Genomic DNA, 20,738 nt, shown 5'->3' with positions numbered 1-20,738 from the left:
GAATGTTCATCTTGATGATATCTAGGTCAAGTTTGAAACTCTGTCACGTGCTGTCAAAAACTAGGTCAGTAGGTCTAAAAATAGAAAAACCTTGTGACCTCTCTAGAGGCCATATATTTCATGACATCTTCATGAAAATTGGTCAGAACGTTCACCTTGATGATATCTAGGTCAAGTTCAAAAGTGGGTCACGTGCCATCAAAAACTAGGTCAGTAGGTCAAATAATAGAAAAACCATGTGACCACTCTATAGGCCATATTTTCATGGGATCTGTATGAAAGTTAATCTGAATGTTCATCTTGATGATATCTAGATCAAGTTCGAAAGTGGGTCATGTGCCGTCAAAAACTAGGTCAGTAGGTCAGATAATAGAAAAACCTTGTGACCTCTCTAAAGGCCATATTTCTCATTGGATCTGTATGAAAATTGGTCTGAATGTTCATCTTGATAATATCTAGGTCAAGTTCGAAACAGGGTCATGTGCGGCCAAAAACTAGGTCAGTAGGTCTAAAAATAGAAAAACCTTGTGACCTCTCTAGAGGCCATACTTTTCATGGGATCTTTATGAAAGTTGGTCAGAATGTTTATCTTGATGATATCTAGGTCAAGTTCGAAACTGGGTCACGTGCCTTCAAAAACTAGGTCAGTAGGTCTAAAAATAGAAAAACCTTGTGACCTCTCTAGAGGCTATATATTTCAAAAGATCTTCATGAAAATTGGTCAGAACATTCACCTTGATGATATCTAGGCCAAGTTCAAAACTAGGTCATGTGCCATCAAAAACTAGGTCAGTAGGTCAAATAATAGAAAAACCTTGTGACCTCTCTAAAGGCCATATTTTTCACGGGATCTGTATGAAAATTGGTCTGAATGTTCATCTTGATGATATCTAGGTCAAGTTCGAAACTGGGTCACGTGCTGTCAAAAACTAGGTCAGTAGGTCTAAAAATAGAAAAACCTTGTGACCTCTCTAGAGGCCATATATTTCATGACATCTTCATGAAAATTGGTCAGAACGTTCACCTTGATGATATCTAGGTCAAGTTCAAAAGTGGGTCACGTGCCATCAAAAACTAGGTCAGTAGGTCAAATAATAGAAAAACCATGTGACCACTCTATAGGCCATATTTTTCATGGGATCTGTATGAAAGTTAATCTGAATGTTCATCTTGATGATATCTAGATCAAGTTCGAAAGTGGGTCACGTGCCGTCAAAAACTAGGTCAGTAGGTCAGATAATAGAAAAACCTTGTGACCTCTCTAAAGGCCATACTTTTCATTGGATCTGTATGAAAATTGGTCTGAATGTTCATCTTGATAATATCTAGGTCAAGTTCGAAACAGGGTCATGTGCGGCCAAAAACTAGGTCAGTAGGTCTAAAAATAGAAAAACCTTGTGACCTCTCTAGAGGCCATACTTTTCTTGAGATCTTCATGAAAATTAGTGAGAATGTTCACCTTGATGTTATCTAGTTCAAGTTTGAAACTGGGTCACGTGCCATAAAAAACTAGGTCAGTAGGTCAAATAATAATAAAACCTTGTGACCTCTCTAGAGGCCATACTTTTCATGGGATCTGTATGAAAGTTGGTCTGAATGTTCATCTTGATGATATCTAGCAAGTCAAGTTTGAAACTAAATCAACTGCGGTCAAAAACTAGGTCAGTAGGTCTAAAATTATTAAAATCTTTTGACCTCTCTAGAGGCCATATTTTTCAATGGATCATCATGAAAATTGATCTGAATGTTCACCTTGATGATATCTAGGTCAGTTTCGAAACTGGGTCATGTGCGGTCAAAAACTAGGCCAGTAGGTATAAAAATAGAAAAACCTTGTGACCTCTCTAGAGGCCATATTTTTCATGAGATCTTCATGAAAATTAGTGAGAATGTTCACCTTGATGATATCTAGGTAAAGTTCAAAACAGGGTCACGTACCTTCGAAAACTAGGTCAATAGGTGAAATAATAGAAAAACCTAGAGACCATATTTTTCAATGGATCTTCATGAAAATTGGTCAGAATTATTATCTTGATAATATCTAGGTCAAGCTCAAAACTGGGTCACATGAGCTCAAAAACTAGGTCACTATGTCAAATAATAGAAAAAACGATGTCATACTCAAAACTGGGTCATGTGGGAAGAGGTGAGCGATTCAGGACCATCATGGTCCTCTTGTTATTAGGTTGAGGTTAAAGTTTTGATGCATTTATTCTATCTCTGCTTTTACAAAATGGATTTGATGCAATTTTAAAAAAGTTATTTCTTGTCAACACCCATATCATATGATGCCAGCACCAGTATTTCATGAATTATACCCCCTTCTTTACCTAGAATTTCTGGTGGATTTTGATGCACTTTCACTATACCTCTGTTGCTACTGAATGAATTTGATTAGTTATTATAATAGTTGTTCCACTTCATATGAAAAGGGGCAATAAAACTAGCACAAATATTTCATGAATTATGCCCCCTTTTAAATAAAATAAATAATTGAGAATAATTCCAGTGTTACTATTTTTTTTCTAACATTTGGGTTGAAAAAATGAAAGGTAAGGATAGATTTTCCGGAAGCATACGGCACCCCATAGCTTTCTTCTGAGAAAATAAATTTATGATGATGTCATTTGAATAATGTGACGATATTTGCAATGTGAAATGAGGTTATTAAGTTTAGCGTACTTTTAGTTTGTCAAAGGAATCCATTGTGGATTCAAATTAGCAACAACAACTGCAAAGCAAACTCGATGAATAAAGAAAGCAAAAACTTAAATGACATGCCAAAAATAGACAGAAATATACTATTGTCAAACTTTATTTGCTTGAACTCGGATAATTTGAGCACTGCCATTTGCTTGAACTCATCGTTAGGTCCCGGCGTAATAATGTATATTCTAGCATAAAACTGCTGTTCTAGTCTCTTTTTGAGGGTGTTTTAACAGGAGAGAAACATGTGTTAACAGAGAGATTCTCGCTCTCACATGCTGTGATTATGGCCCTAAAACAGATAATTCAAAACAAAATGACGTCAGCATGAAAAAACAACTCGGATATTCCCATGCATTTATGAAAATTTAATGACATTGAAGGATAATGTATTCATTAATTTTATTTGGGTTTTTTTTCCGCGTTTTATGCTAGAATAGCGTCATTATAACAGGAAAAATCATGCACTATCCCTACATTGTTCAATGGCTCAAACTACTGATAACTCCAACAAATTTTGTTGGTCCCATTGAGTTGGAATGAACAAAGTTTGACTGTATAAGTTGTTGAAAAAAAGGCAATAGCCATTAAAACAGTACTTGGAGTTTATTTCATATGGTAAAACTGTACTGAGTATATGTATCCACATAGTTTAGCTCATTAAGTGGGTCTAACCATTACTGGCTCAATTTTAATGGTGAAACAAATCATTGATGCTCACAGTGATAACTCAAAAACATTAAATTTTGTAAAATAATCTGGAAATTATCTGATGATATTCATTTTATTTGAACATTTCTGATTTGTTTGACTCTTGTATTTAAATGGACACTTTATACAAGTGATCAAATAAATGATGTTAACAGTCAAGACAGACCATCTTCTACCTTTTTAGCTCGACTATACGAAGTATAAGGAGAGCTTTCCTACTCGCCCCAGCGTCGGCGTCGGCATCTTTCCGGGTCCCCACCTTGGTTAAAGTTTTGGTGCACTTTCTCTTTTTTCAACTTATCTCTGTAATTACTTGATGGATTTGATTCAAACTTGAAATACTTATTCCTCATCATTATCCACATCATCTGACCTAAGGGCCATAACTCTGGCACCAATATTTCATGAATTATCCCCCCTTTTCACTTAGATTTTCAGGTTAAAGTTTTGATGCACTTTCACTCTATCTCTGTTATTACTGAATGGATTTGATTCAAATTTTAAATAGTTGTTCAACATCATCACCCACATCATATGACACAAGGTGCATAACTCTGGCACAATTTTTCGTGAATTATTCCCCTTTTTACTTAGAATTTCAGGTTAAAGTTTTATGCACTTTCACTCTATCTCTGTTATTACTGAATGGATCTAATTCAAACTTAAACAATTGTTCAACATCATTACCCTTATCATATGACACAAGGTGCATAACTCTGGGACCAATTTTTCATGAATTATTTCCCTTTTTACTTAGAATTTTAGGTTAAAGTTTTGATGCACTTTCACTCTGTCTCTGTTATTACTGAATGGATTTGATTCAAACATAAAATAGTTGTTCAACATCATCACTCACACCATATGACGCAAGGTGCATAACTCTGGCACCAATTTTTCATTAATTATTCCCCCTTTTTACTTAGAATTTTAGGTTAAAGTTTTGATGCACTTTCACTCTGTCTCTGTTATTACTGAATGGATTTGATTCAAACTTAAAATAGTTGTTCAACATCATCACCCACACTATATGACACAAGCTGCATAACTCTGGCACCAGTATTAAATGAATTATGCCCCTTTTTGCTTAGGATATACTTATATAGTGTTTTGATACATTTTATCTTTACCTCTCTTATTACTTTAAGTTGATATTTTTGACATAGACTCAGGCTATTGTGCAATATCTTCATCCACAATTGGAGTCATTAAACACTCCAGTGACAGCTCTAGTTTCCTCAGATGTGCCCAGTTTCACTATCCAGCATCGAAATAGTCGAGCGCGCTGTCTCCTGTGACAGCTCTTGTTAGCTCACCTGAGCATGAAGTGCTCAAGGTGAGCTTTTGTGATCGCCCTGTGTCAGTCGTCCATTGTCGTCAGTCGTCCGTCGTCAATAATTTGACTGTTAACACTCTAGAGGTCACAATTTTAGCCCAATCTTAATGAAACTTGGTCAGAATGTTACCCTCAATAAAATCTTGGACGAGTTCGATATTGGGTCATCTGGGGTCAAAAACTAGGTCACCAGGTCAAATCAAAGGAAAAGCTTGTTAACACTCTAGAGGTCACAATTTTGGCCCAATCCTAATGAAACTTGGTCAGAATGTTACTCTCAATAAAATCTTGGACAAGTTCGATATTGGGTCATCTGGGGTCAAAAACTAGGTCAAATCAAAGGAAAAACTTGTTAACACTATAGAGGCCACATTTATGACTGTATCTGCATGAAACTTAGTCAGAATCTTAATCTTGATGATCTTTAGGGCAAGTTTGAATCTGGGTCATCTTGGGTCAAAAACTAGGTCACCAGGTCAAATCAAAGGAAGAGTTAGTTAACACTCTAGAGGCCACATTTATGACCATAATTATATTAATGAAACTTTTTCAGAAAATTAATCTTGATGATCTTTAGGTCAAGTTCAAATCTGGGTCAGGTGGGGTCAAAAACTAGGTCACCAGGTCAGATCAAAGGAAAAGCTAGTTAACACTCCAGAGGCCACATTTATGACCATATCTTAATGAAACTTGGTCAGAATGTTAATCTTGATAATCTATAGGAGAAACTCAAATCTGGGTCAGGTGGGTTCAGAAAAACTAAGTCACCAGGTCAAATCAGAGGAAAAGCTTGTTAACACTTTAGAGGCCACATTTATGATCAAATCTGGGTCAAGTTGGGTCAGAAACTAGGTCAACAGGTCAAAAAATCAAAGGAAAAACTTGTTAACACCCTAGAGGCTACATTTATGACTGTATCTTCATGAATCAACCTTGATGATTTTTAGGTCAAATTCGAATCTGGGGCATATGGGGTCAAAAACTAGGTCACTGGGTCAAATCAAAGGAAAAGCTATTTACACTCACGAGGCCCTATTTATGATCATATCTTAATGAAACTTGGTCAGAATGTTAATCTTTAGGTCAAGTTCCAATCTGGGTCAGGTGGGGTCAAAAACTAGGTCATTAGGTCAAATCAAAGGAAAAGCTTATTTATACTTGAAGATAGAGGTCACAATTTTGGCCCAATCTTAATGAAACTTGGTCAGAATGTTACTCTCAATAAAATCTTGGACGAGTTCGATATTTGATCATCTGAGGTCAAAAACTAGGCAACCAGGTCAAATCAAAGGAAAAGCTTATGAACACTCTAGAGTCCACATTCGTGGCTATATCCCTATGAAACTTAATCAGAATGTTTGTCTTGATGACCTCTAGGTCAAGTTCGAATCTGGATCATGACTGTAGGATCAAAAACTAGGTCACCAGGTCAAAAAATCAAAGAAAAAACTTGTTTACGCTCTAGAGGTCACATTTATGACTGTATCTTCCTGAAACTTTGTCAGAATGTTAACCATGATGATCTTTAGGTCAAGTTCGAGTCTGGGTCATGTGGGTCAAATCAAGGGAAAAGCTAGTTACTCTCTAGAAGCCACATTTATGATTGTATCTTCATGAAACTTGGGTCAGAATGTTAATCTTTATGACCTTTAGGTCAAGTTTGAATCTGGGTCATGTGGGATCAAAAACTAGGTCACTAGGTCAAATCAAAGGAAAAGCTAGTTAACACTTTAGAGGCCACATTTATGACCATATCTTTATGAAACTTGGTCAGAATGTTAATCTTGATGATCTGATCTTTAGGTCCATAGGTCAGGTGAGCGATACAGGGCCTTCAGGGCCCTCTTGTTTATTTAGAATTTCTGGCAAATTTTGTTGCACCTATCTTGATTAATACCAAATGGAATTGATAGTTGTTGCTCATCATATGGCACAAGGTACATGACTCGTAGATTTATTCAATGCATTTTGTCCCTTTAAATTTCGTAATTTTAGTTATCTTTTTTATCTCTATAGATTACTGAAATTTGACTCAAACTTGTACTGTTATCCAACATCACCATCCACATATTCAGCATTATTCACTCCAGTGTTAGCTCTAGTTTCATCAGCATCAGAACAGTTAGATTCACTGTCTTCTCTGACAGCTACTATCTCCGGCTCAATTTGACCAATCTGGAGAAAATCCCGTTTTCAATTCATTCCATTTAAAATGGATATTTACCATATTACCAATTGTTTTTCATTTAATATGCTGATATACAAAATGTGGGTGAGTAATTTGTTCATCTAGGTCAAACTGATCAAAGGGGATTTTATCCTGCAGTGATTTTTAGCTCGACTTTTCGAAGAAAAAGTACAGCTATTGCACCCGCCCCAGCGCCGTCGTAGGCGTTGCTCTTGGTTAATGTTTTTGATAAAGTCAAATATCTCTATTACTATCAAAGCTTTTGACATGAAACTTAAACTAGTTATTTACTATCAAAGTCTACACCAGGAGAAACAATTCACATCATTCTGATTTGAATTTTGACAGAGTTATGCCCCTTTTTAACATAGAACTTTTTGGTTAAAGTTTTTAATAAAGTCAAATATCTCTGTTACTATCAAAGCTTTTGACTTGAAACTTAAAATAGTTATTTACTATCAAAGTCTACACCAGGAGAAACAATCTCCATAACTCTTATTTGAATTTTGACAGAGTTATGCCCCTTTTTAATTAAGAATTGTTTGGTTAAAGTTTTATAAAATTTTTACTTGCAAAGCTCTAATTCAGAGTCGAGCACTGTGAAAAGTCGAGTGTGCTGTCTTAAGGACAGCTCTTGTTGATGAAAGAATTTGACACCCTAGGTAAGGCTCAAACACAGGTCTAACTGTGGTAAAAGTATAAAATGGAAATAATAATAAATAAACTGTGCTGGTTAAACAACAATTTTTATTTTTCCTTAAATATTTACAACGAATGACAATCTATAAGCTTTTGTGATAATAATTGTCTGTTTGTCTGCATCACCGGCTAAACTGGAGTGTTGTCTATGATGCAGATATACTGTAAAAGCACATATTTTTGCTGGGTCAGAATTTCGCGAATTTGAAATTTTGAGTATGTTTGTGAGGTTTAATATTTGCAAAATTGTAAAAATGGTATCATACTTGAATTTGAATTACACTAATGGTGAACATTTATGCGAGGATGAATTTTCACGAGTTGTTACTAAGGGCCTCCGGAATATAGCGAAAATTAAACCCTTGCAAAAATTTCTGTTTTTACAATATAGCTACTTGCATTATAAAACAGTGATCAACTTAGCAACTTGTGCTTTATCATGTCAGTAAAGTATGTTGCATTTGAAATTTTCATTTTGGAAATCAACTTCCTTGAAAGCTGTACTTTGTTTCTTAATAGTATAGGTCCAATTTATAAATTATTTTTGTTGAAGACATGTTTTAGTATGTGATGTAAGAATCACAGCAAAATTGGGTAAGAAGGATTATGATAAAGGCCTGCTTAAGCTTTTGTTTCTACTTTTTTTTCAACATTTCTTTATTAGCATAATACAGGTAGATCATAACCACCCAGCAAGCATAATTTACATACTAAGATGAAATCTGATTGATACGATTTTTAGTACAGGTCAAACATTACATTAGTTCTGTAAACCCGACTTCAGCCAAATATTGTTTTAAACAAACCTTGATTAGCTGTTGATCAAAAAAACTGATTTGTTGTTGAATAAAATCACTGAAGTTCAGAGACATATTAAATAATATACATCTGAATGACAAACAATAACTTTATTGAAGAGACCCCCACAAACAACGTTTGTGGAGTGGGGTATATAGGAGTTAGCTTGTCGGTCTGGCTGTCAGTTTTCATGGTTTCCAGACAGTAACTCATCAATGGCTTCACAGATTTAAATAATTTTTGGTACACAGGTGTAACATCACAAAATACAGGTAAAGTTCTACTTTGACTACAAACCACCATTTTTTTATGTAGTTCTGGCCCCTTTCCAGCTTAAAATTTGTCATACTTCTGTGACAAGGCCGTATTGTGGGGGTTTTATTCGTCACTCCTGTGACAGTTCTAGTTTTGATTCTGGTGAGATATCAAAGATTACTATCAATATCTTTGGCAACATTAGACAAATATTTTCTTATTTTGTGTGGTTTTCTTTTTTAGCATGCCACTATCACTTTTGAAATTATGGCTTATTTTGCATAATAGCACAGTTTCTGTCTTCTTTGTTTAATAGAAAAATAAATTAGGTCAAGTCAGAATGTCTGATAACAGCTGACTGCCAAACTTATATTGGCCTGATATACCATGTTTGCTAGGCCAGTAATCCTTAGTTCTGAATGGTAGAATTTTCTATACAATCAGCAATATTATATTCTTTATGATCTTTTAAGAGTAGAAATGTTTTATGGCAGATAACCAATTGTAAGATTTAATACATGGTACCCTATTCTGACAACTACAAACCATTACAGGCAGGGCCAGCTATAAATTTTATACCCAGCACCTAAAAAACAACATGATGGCCAGGAAACTAGATGTAAGTTTTTATACCTAAGGTACCCTATACAGGCTCTCCAGCCGTTCCTAGTTTTTCTAGTTTTTTAAAGGTGCTACTAGTTTTTCTAAAATGCTCCTAGTATTCCTAGTTTTTCACTTGCAGCATTATGTCTGAAAGTTTCAGTTTTGTGTTTTAAATGTGTTTTGAACATTTTCTTGCAGAAAACAATGTAGAGATGTTCAGCTGACTTGCCTGTGCTACCGGCAGTAGTGGTTTGGTGTCACTGGTACACAGTTTGGCCTTCACCCATGGTGATTTAAGGTAAACGATGCCAAACAGAAACTGCAGAAGCAAATTTACAGTCAGCTGAACACTTATATGTATGGTAATTGGATAGAAAAACAGCAGCAAGGTAACACTTTATCTGATAATACCTCCTAGATTTTGTCTCAGTATTTCTAGATTTTCTTAGTTTTTTTCCTAGTTTTCTGCGTGAACAATTCCTAGTTTTCTCCTAGTTTTTTCTGATGTATTGCTGGAGAGCCTGCCTATACTAACTGCTAAACACCATAACAGACAGGAAACCAGATATTATAGCTGGAAATACAAACAAACAGACTTAAGTGAAAAAAACAACTGCAAACATTCATGTAAAAATAGTTATTCTTACTCTTTATGTACACTTGTCAAACTTATAGTAGTCGCAACTTGACCGCGATGGTTGACCTTAGCCTGATTATTCATATTGATTATTTCATTGTAGAAATAAGGGGCCTTAGGGTAGCTGTGTATATTTATATAGACTAAGTTTGTACACAGTGCAGTATCAAAGTATGTATATTTACATTTGATCAGTTAAAACTTTCCAATACACTAATTTATATTCACACATATTTATATTTCCATTTTCGTTTTCAATAATAAGTTGTGCCTCATTACGTATTATATATATAATACAAAGGTCAACCATCGGGGTCAAGTTGCGTCCACTATACTTTTGAATAAGGCTGAGGTCTAGGCCATTATAAACTGCTTGATTATAATCAAATTTTCAGTTAAAAAAAGTTGGAAGGAGCACTTCTTTATTTCTGATAATTGATTGTATTCTTTGTTAGAAACATTTGAAATGATGAGCTATTTTTTTTTCAAAAACTGTGAGTAAGCAATAGAGTAAAACATCAATGGAGTAAACAGTTTCTAAAAATAACAATAGTAATTGGAAGCCAAATATTAACTTCCTAAAGATTACTCAGTAAAAACTAGAAATGTCTTTCAGCAAATAAATTTTGGGAGGCATAAAAGTTAGAGTGGGGAGTGGATGATAATCCAGCAATAAATTTATTATGGCCTAGCAATTTATTATGGCCTAGCAGTATTGGGCCTCAACACTGTAGGGGTATTCAGACTTGTTCATTTTATTAAGCACCACTAAAACCACTGAAAATTTATCTATTCTATCAAACACAATCATGAAACACATTTCTTAAAACAGTTCACTTTACATTTCTTAAAACAGTTCACTTTTAGTGGACAAAATCTTATCTTGAGAAGTGGTTTTTAGTTTACAATTTCTGATACTAGGGTTCAACCTGTACTAACAGTTACACCTTTCTTTCTGTCAATTTTGAAATAAAACCCTTGAACATAACATATAACCTGTTTATACTACAGAATATACTAAGAATAAGTTAAACTAAATTTTCTTAGTAACGTCTTGATAATGTCCCATGCAATCTACACTGTTAAACACTTTGTTAAAAAGATTCTTTACTGGAAGCATTTACTAATTCACATAAAATTCTAATTCTATTATTCAGGCATTTTATTATACGCAAATTAAAGTGGAATGTTTTATATGTACACAAATTATACAGTAATAAATTCTGTCCACTAACTTAACTGTTAAATGCTTTATTATACAGTAGTATATTTATCTTATATTGAAGGATACACTGAGGTAGACAACAATAGTCTAACACAAACCACAACTTCCTCATTCAGAAATTTATAACACGGGAATATGCTGCCTTTCTTCTAATTTTAAAGTTTATGGATGTCCTTTATTGTGAATTGAGCTTTTGTGTAAGTTTCAAGTATGACACTTCAATCAATTTAGATACACCTTCATGATAGACCACTTTTGCTTTCATCCCTCTTTTAGGTAGACCCCTTGCTTTTTCACACCTCTATTAATAAACAAGAGGGCCATGATGACCTAGATTGCTCACCTATGTTTCAGCCCATTTGAATAGATTTGGGGAAGGACCTTACAATAATGTATCTAAAGGTTAATGAACAGAAGTTATTTAAACATATTTCTATTCTTAGCTCTGTTGGCCATTAAGAGGGGCCAAGCCTCCCCATCAGAATAAAATTGGGAGAGGACCTAACAACGCTGCTACATACCATGTTTGATGAAGATCCATCAAGCGGCACATGAGCAAAAGTCATTGAAAGGTATTTCTATGTTTAGCTGTAATGGTCCCTGAAAGTGGTTCATCAGACGAAGCTGTTTAAAGGTATTTCTATTTTTAGCTGTAATGACCCCTGAAAGGGGAAAAGCACCCCCATTTAAACAGTTTAGGAGATGACAATAAACTAATGCTACAGATCAAGTTTGATGAAGATCAATCAAGTAGTTCATGAGACAAAACTGTTAAAGGTATTTCTATTTTTAGCTGTAATGACCACTAAAAGGATCCAAGCACCCAAATTTGAACAAAACTGAGTGTCAGAATGGACCTTGTATTGATGGTACAGACAAAGTTTGATGAAGATCTGAGGGTTTCATAAAAAGTTATTTACAGGTGTTTCTATTTTTAGCTTCAGTTGCCCCTAAACATTTGAACAAACTTTATGAGGATCATGCCAGGATGCCACTGACCAAGTTTGGTGCAATTCTGACCATTAGTTTCCCAGGAGATATATTTCAAAGGAAAGTGTGGACGGACAGAGGACAGACAGTCAGGGACAAGAATAGCTCACCCCAAGCACAGCGTATGGTAAGTGGAAATTGAACTGATGTTCAGCAAAAGTACCAGTACATGTCCACATATAAAAGATATTTTAATCAATTTGTTTCACACCCACTGATCTATTGCTAAAATATTCTGTCATGGTTAATTTAAACAAACATGAGATTCAGCTAAAACACTTCTTAGGTCAAAAATGAATATACAATCTACATCACAGCCTATCCCTACCTGACAAATGCATGGACATATCTTTCCAACATTTGTTGTGGGGTTTTTTTTTACGATCAAATGCTATCCCAGACAAAACATTTTATAAGTTAGATGCTAAAAATTTACCTAACTGCGTGTAATTCATGATTTTTCCAATCAAAGCCTCATAAAATCAAAGACAATGGTTTTATGATTTTTCCAGTTGATTCCTTATTAAAACAAAAACAAAGAACACAATGGATTTGAGCAATGCTTATGTTCAAGACAAAGTGGAAATGGATAATTTAATTGTCCACCTAAACCAAGAGCTATAAAAATAAATTTATACTTCTTTGACCTATACCAAGAATCGGAAAGAGAAAATAAAGATTGTGTCCCCAATAACGTATCTACACATTAAAATAATTATGTGAAGACAGTTAACTGTCAGCTGATTGTACATGTAACTCATTTTTGACCAAAGAATATTATAAAAATGATACATACATTTTGTATATACAAATTTAAACAGAACTATATACATGTCATGGTATGATGAATTCAACTTCAAAAAACACTCTGAAACATATCAAAGATGGTGATATCAATGCTGTAAGTATCAGGTAATGCTTGGCTGTTATTATTACAATAAATATATAAAATATAATAAGTGTTAGTTTTTTAGAAAGGAGAAATAGAAATATTTTAACCTTTAGCCTGCTGGCAGCAAGTGATTTTGCCTTTGCAAACAATGCAGACCAAGATCAGCCTGCATGCAGATGCACTGTTCGCTATTCAGTTAGTAAATTTTCAGTGAACACCCCTACAAGCAATAAATGGTACTGCCCAAATTAAATGACAGAACAGTCCATTTTAGAAATTTAGCAGGGTAAAGGTTAAAAACTAATGCTGCTACTAATACATCAATATTCTGTATCATTTTTATTTTTTGATAAATGCAACAAATATTTTCATTATCCCTGAGAATAAGACAGACTAGTAAATGCTTTATACTTCTTATAGTGACCATTTACTTCCTTAAAATCTGCTTAAGGTTTAGGAGTATATCACCAAAACACAGAAATATTTTATAAACGAATAACATCGTTACCAATATTTTACTTAACCATTACATGTTCTGCCGTACTGTCCCGTACTGAAAATATTCTGAAAAAGTTGTCCCCCTTTGAAAATGAATACCATTTGTAAAGAAATAAAAATTAACAATTGCTGAAAACTGTGTTCCACTTAATTATGTAAAATTTCAACACTCGCATGCGATTGCAAATGAATCAAAACTAACATGTGTAACAGTTCTTTGAAAATGGTGAGTTTTTGAAGGCGTTTGACTGCCCGGAAGTGGGTCCCATTTAGGAAGTCTTTTTTTCGGAATTCAATGTTTATTTTAGTATACTGACACTTGTTTTGTTGTTTTTGTAATGATAGCGTGTATATTACTTATATTACTCTACAAAACAAGTGTAAGTATACTGATATAAGCATGGAATTCCGAAAAAAGAACTGTTTAAACAGGCCCCACTTCCAGACAGTCAAGCGCTTTTAAAAACTCACCATTTTCAAGGAACTGTTACACATGTTTGTTTTGATGCATTTGTAATAGCGTGCGAGTGTTGAAATTTCAAATAACTAGGTGGAACACAGTTTTCAGCGATTGTTTATTTTTATTTCTTTACAAATGGCATTCATTTTCAAAGGGGGACAACTTTTTCAGAATATTTTCAGTACGGCAGAACATGTAATGGTCTGGTAAAATATTGGTAACGGTGTTGTTCGTTCATAAAATATTTCTGTGTTTTGGTGATATACTCCTAAACCTTAAAATTTTACTACACATACAGGTTCAACATTAAACTTATCATCTCTAATATGTACAAGGCAGTATATGATCTTACTGTCATTTTCTGATCTACTGTAACATAAAAAAGATTTACCTGAAACCTTTCACTCTAACAGTGCTATGCAATTTCATTATACACGTCAGCAAAATTTCTGTATAACTAACTGGAAAAAACGCATCTTGTTTTCAAGAATTTGATCTAAATAGTTATGTAAAATGAGTTAAACTTAAATTTAAACAGGTCACAAGGAATGACGTTCTCTAAAGAAAATTTAAAGATAAAAACAATACATTTATCTGTTAAAAGTTTAAAAATACTTTTTACCTTCTTCATAAAAAAAGAGCCAGAATTGCATAGTTTTATCAATTTGCTAATGTTAATTTCTATTGTGATAAATCGTCGGTACATAAAGAGACATGACATATATATATATACAAAACATCTGTCGCTCACATTCACAAAGAGCAGAATGCGAGAGTTATCAAGGTTTTCGAAATAAAAAAATATATGGAAAATGGCCACAGACCATATGACTTGTTAATGTCAGCCCTGGCGTTTGAGTCATCAATGCTCAAGAAAGCAGTGTTACTAAAGTAAGTTCTTTTGAGACAAAGATCTGCAGGGAGTCCTAAGAAAACATGTGACAATAAAAATATTTCTTTCTTGATTACTATCAAATCAAAATCATCACAGACAATTTTAATGCTGAACATTATTAATTATAATAAATTGCAGTCAAATGACCATTATATATGATGTAAAAAATCACTTTGTCCTCCGGCAGATATGATTTTGAATGAGTTATTTACAATATATACATTATAGCAAGTTACTGATGCTGTTTTTATATAAGCTTTGTAACTACCAGTATTTACAACTGAACTATTTTTCTAGGCCTGTTTTTATACCACCAGTATTTACAGAATGCTGATGAACTACTTTAAGCATTTAAAACTGAGCTTCTTTTCTAGGTCTGTAACATATTACACATATTTACAGCTGAACTACTTTTCTAGCTAGGTCTGTTACATATTACACATATTTACAGCTGAACTACTTTTCTAGGTCTGTTACATATTACATATATTTACAGCTGAACTACTTTTCTAGGTCTGTTACATATTACACATATTTACAGCTGAACTACTTTTCTAGGTCTGTTACATATTACACATATTTACAGCTAAACTACTTTTCTAGGTCCATTTACCTACTACAAGTATTTATACACTACAAATTTTTTAAGCTGATCTACTTCGTAAGGCGTAAATACATAAATATACCAAAACCAATGGTGTGCTTTGTCCAGGAGTCTCAGTATGTGATCTTGTCAAGAGTGATTCATTGCAGACCTGGAGCACCTGTATAAATAACAGACTCTAATATATACCGGATTCAAGCAATTTGAACAAAAAGTATCTTAAATGTATAAATTTTGTAACCATGGTGATACTAACCCTAACCTTTCGTCAGTATATCATATACTACATGAGTGCAGACATGCAATAATTTACATTATTTTTGCCATGCATTCCAACTGATAATCACTTCCGGACATGCCCAGAAGATCGCACCAACTCCGCAAGGAGCAACATCGGATGTTGCCACTGGTCAATTTTAAAACTGCTCAGAATCAACCAAGCAGATGCTATAGATGCATAGAGACTGGTTTTCAAACTCAGTTCAGTCACCTTTGACCCTGATCTGAAATCCCTGTAAAAGCAAATCTCCTGATAATCAAATTAGTTCTTGCTTACTGGAGAAGTAGATGCATTTTTTATATGTGTGTAAGGATTTGATTTGTATCTCAGGGAATAATTTGGATGGAAATGTTGATGAATACAGGCCCAGTTCCTTACAACTACAATAAGCACCTACTCTATAACAACATCAGGCACAATGGTATATGTTAGACTACTAATTACACTACATTATATTTTATATAATGTTTTATATGGTATTGTCGACACAAGTTAAAATAATGCTGTTTTATGTAAAAAAAAAATAACAAAAATCTTGAGCTTGTTGCTTTATCAATTACCTACATCTACAAAACTTGCATTATAATTAGCATTTGCAGACCAGTCTGAGTACACTGCCCTGTTATTGGTCAACTCCAAAATTAAGTTCAAAATTAGCCAATCAAATGCCAGAGTTTTGAACCTGGTCTTCAAAATCAGTTTTAGAACCCTAGACCATTTTCCCCAGCATTAATCATATGATAATAATAAAGAATGAATTTCTATAAAAAAAATCAGCTGTTATTATCTTCAGATTTAAAATGACCTTTCAATTCAAGGTATCTACATGTATAAGCTAGTTGCACTATATGCAACATGCAGTAACATGAACAAAGATAATGTCGGAATGCATGAAACATAGTTTTGCAATGTTCATTTTATTTGTATCTGTATGTAAATTAAAACATCTTATTCTCATAGTCTTACAATTTTCACTTGATTTATAGTATCAGGTATATGTTTATGATATGCCAGTGAAATCAAAGTGCATGATTTCCATGAACAATACTGGTTAAATATGACATACAGTCATAACCAATCAAAAATTGTGTATCTGGAATGCTCAGCCTTTGAGGTTGAACATAAGAAAATTGAATGTACTTTTTGCTTCATGGAAGCAAACATATTTAAACTGTAAATAGAAGTAAATGGCATCGCCACTCAACAATTTATATAATACTTTCATGGATAAATGGAATGAAGGCAACGATTAAATCATGCAAGCACTTGCAATCCTTAGGCCACCTCAGTACATCTCCTGACAGCCTATCTAAGCACCTTACATGCCATAGAAAGTCAATGTCTCTAATGTAGGATACCACTATATTAACAAAACTCTCTTGTATATGATTGTATGATACCACTATGAAACAAAACTGCACCATAATCATATTATGATATAAAGATACATGTACAATGCCACTGTGATACAATTTCTCCTGCACCATGATAAAGTTAAAAAATATTCTTGCATCGGTCTGATAACATAGGCACTTACCACTACGAAACAATATTCACTTGCATCATGTGATAAAATGTAATATACCACTATGGAACATTTTTGTATCATTTTAAATTGACAATTACCACTACAAAAACAATACTCTTGTAAACCAGTAATATAATAAGATGTATTATACAAGTAGATCTTGCCTCATATGATAATGTGTACATTACCAATTTTACTACGATACAAATGTACCATTTGATAAATATTCAACACCACTCAGAAACAAAACTGATCTTATATCAAGGAATTAGATATACTATACCACTAAGAAACAAACCCCCTTTGCATTACATAACCATAATGTACACTATGTACAACAGTACATCATGATAATTATGTACAATTCATTGTTTGGAGTTACTGTTTACTTATTTACAGATGGCATGAAAATTTTCAGTAACACACAATTAACTCACTGATTGATATAAAATCTATATGTTAAATAGACAACTAATACAAAAACTGAAAACAAATTTCTAGAATGTTGGTTTTCTAACACTGGATCATTCCATACAGGAATATCTTATAAAAGTTTATAATGACAACAATTTATACAAAAACCCATTTAATATATTCAGCCCTAACCCTAACTTTCATACTAATTTACTTACTTGTATTTCATCCATTTTTTGAGATAATTTTGAATAGAAAGTGAGAGAACTTTAACAGTTACTCCAGCAGATTGTCTTGTGAAAATATAGAACACAAAGTAAAATATCCTGTAATTTTTTTTTTTTTTTTTTTTTTTTTTTTTTTTGGTTCTGTTTTTGTTTTGTTGTTTTTTTAATAAAAAGTCCTGTATAGTTTGTCAATATGCTGGCTTGTTGTTTTTTTTTAATACAGCAGAAAATGGTCATTACACATAAGCCGGTCAAAGACAAACGTGCTGGTCTCTGATATTTTTTGTTTGGAAAAGTTCCATTTCCGAGTTTTCTAATGTATTTTTTTCCATATTTTTTTTTTACTTTCTTTTTTTTTCTTTTTTTTTTCTTTTTATTTTTTTTAACAACATTTAACATGTCAGTGTAATGAGGTAAGTGTGATATTAACATAAATTTTTTGCTTTAATTAATTTTGTCAAAGAAAAATAAACCCTGGACAATCCAGAGGAAAATTCATGTAAAATAGAAGACAATTTATAACAGACATTGTACTGAACCCGTATCAGCTGAAATGAACAATTTTAACATAAACTTTACGATTAATATAGAATTTGGACAAACCTCCTGAAATTTAATATTACATACCGTAAGTTTTGAAGACATTAAAGAGAATAATTAACTTGTTTTTCACTTTTCAAGCATCAAATATTTAAAAGATATACATTGTAATTATGAAATGAATTTTAAACTTTGACAGTTTGTTTAGCATTTTATAGATCATCATTACATTGGTTATGATTTCAAATAGATTGTCTTACCTGGCAAGACTTAATAAACTTTACCCTTGCCTAAGTAAGCTAAGATTTAGTCAAGCTTCGCCCAATTTTCAAAAGTTTATTTAATCAGTACCCAATTAAACTAGAAGATTTAGTCAACCTATGATAAATTTTACTAGATAAGGTTTTGTTTTTGACTATTTTGAGAAACCTGTTTGTCTTCTTATACATTTCATCATGATTTTTGCTAAAAATATCACAAATGTGACACTATAGTTTGCAACAAGAACCAAAAAAACAGCTCTGCAGAGCGGGGCAATATATACACCCAAAGTTTTAGATCAGAGGTGGAAGAAGTAAAATTCAAAAAAAAAAAAAGTCTGATTATGCTGGGCAGGCGCTAGGGGGCTGGGTGGAGTTAAAGTTGTGGGAGTTGACGAGGGGTGGGGGAGAAGAGGTATTTAGGCCCAAGACACTAAATATGATATCTATTTTTACAGTGGGGGAGGGTGTTAACTTCGAGTGGGGGATGAGTAATAAGGATTGTTGCACTCTGTAATCTATCTCATATTCCAAGTTAAAATTAAGTATTTTGAATAGTTTATAAGTTGTGCACCCAACAAGAAATATGACAGACTTATTTAACATTCTGAATTAAATCAGTTTGTGAACAGACAGACACACATGTCATCACATATTATGGCTGTTTTTCCAAAACAGGCTTACAAAAAGTAATGTTTGAAAGTCTAGAACAGAGGCTAAGAAACACTAAATGCTATGCTATACTCTAGGCAGAGCCTGTTCATCCTATTTTTTCACTCTGGAATTCCATGTCCAAAACTATAACTTCATGACTGAAACATGCCAGACTTTAAAGTAATCAGTCCAAGTACTGATTAGAATGATTATATTGTGTGTGTTAAGTACTAGAGTATTTGTTGTTGTTGTTGTTAGATTTTGTAAGTCACAACAACAAATTAAGGTTATTTGGTGACTTTCTGGCTTTAATGGTGGAAGAAACCCCCAGTACTCCTAAAGGCATTACTGTGAAGTCAGCTGGCACCAAACTTCTATAATGCACCTTCCTCACAAAGGTACTCAAGCAGGGCTTGAAATCACACAGGTGTCAGGGGTAAGTGATTTGAAGCATGCAATATTAACAACTTGACCATGGAGACCCTGTACCACTAGAGAGATTCAGAGCTTCAATCTGCTTAAATGTTTACAACTTAATAAGCTTTACTGTCAAACACCACTTCAAATTTTTATGACCATTTATTTCCTTTTTAACAAAGTTATGATAAAACGCTTCTTGGCTTCATTAATCGCATGTGCTGGTACATCCTTTAAAACCTCTAGTTCTGATAATCTGACCCTAAAATAGCGCTTGATACATCATCATCATCAACATTTAACTGAATTTCAGGAAATGGCTCCCTATTACTCTGTCCCCGGATTATTAAAGATGATTAACATTTGAGTGAGACATTACCTATAACAGACAAACACTTCAAATTCTGTACACACTCTGTTCATTAAAAATTTGATGAGCAAAATAGTCTATTGAAGTACTGTAAACTTGACTGCACCATCATCTATTGAAGCTCTAGTACCTTCTTCCTCGATATCTCTGAACGGCGGATTACCATTTGGTAATTCAAGCCCTGAGTCTGTTTCGTCCATACTGCTAACTGATCGTATGAATTTAGCTGTACTCTGTGTATGGCCGTGCATCTCAGCTTGAATCTGTTTAGAATAACTCCAGTTGAGGATTCTGAATTTTCTAAGTAGTGCAATAACTGGTATACAACCAATTGCAGAGAAAACTAGAATTGCAGCAAGCAAAGCTCCAAACCACGGATAACCTTTTTGAACCATTGATGCCTGAAATCAACATAAATATTATGTTCAGTATGTCCTTTTACAAAATTGTGTTTTGTTCAATGAAATTCAGCAGCTGACACTGTATGAGATCAAATAAGTGACATCATCATAGGCATTATACTTACAGAAACATCATCACAGACACAGTGTATG

The 20,738-nt window shown here is 33.6% G+C and overlaps 1 protein-coding gene across 1 annotated transcript in view; it reads right to left on the bottom strand.

Annotated features, from left to right (window-relative positions):
- Positions 1-7,667: 7,667 nt before the first annotated feature.
- Positions 7,668-20,738, bottom strand: part of LOC123548539 (sodium- and chloride-dependent transporter XTRP3A-like) — a 52,243-nt gene continuing 39,172 nt past the window's right edge. Inside the window, exons 9-10 of the mRNA XM_045335877.2 lie at positions 14,270-20,585; positions 7,668-13,482 (exon numbers count right to left, since the gene is read on the bottom strand). Of these exons, the coding sequence (XP_045191812.1) occupies positions 20,262-20,585 (324 nt within the window). The 3' untranslated portion in view covers positions 7,668-13,482; positions 14,270-20,261. The remainder of the gene's footprint in view (positions 13,483-14,269; positions 20,586-20,738) is intronic.

This window comes from Mercenaria mercenaria, chromosome 6, assembly GCF_021730395.1.
Source record: "Mercenaria mercenaria strain notata chromosome 6, MADL_Memer_1, whole genome shotgun sequence".
In the NCBI taxonomy this organism is placed as follows: Eukaryota; Metazoa; Mollusca; class Bivalvia; order Venerida; family Veneridae; genus Mercenaria; species Mercenaria mercenaria.
Note: the sequence above shows the minus strand (reverse complement) of the source record. Positions and strands in the feature narration are given on the sequence as shown.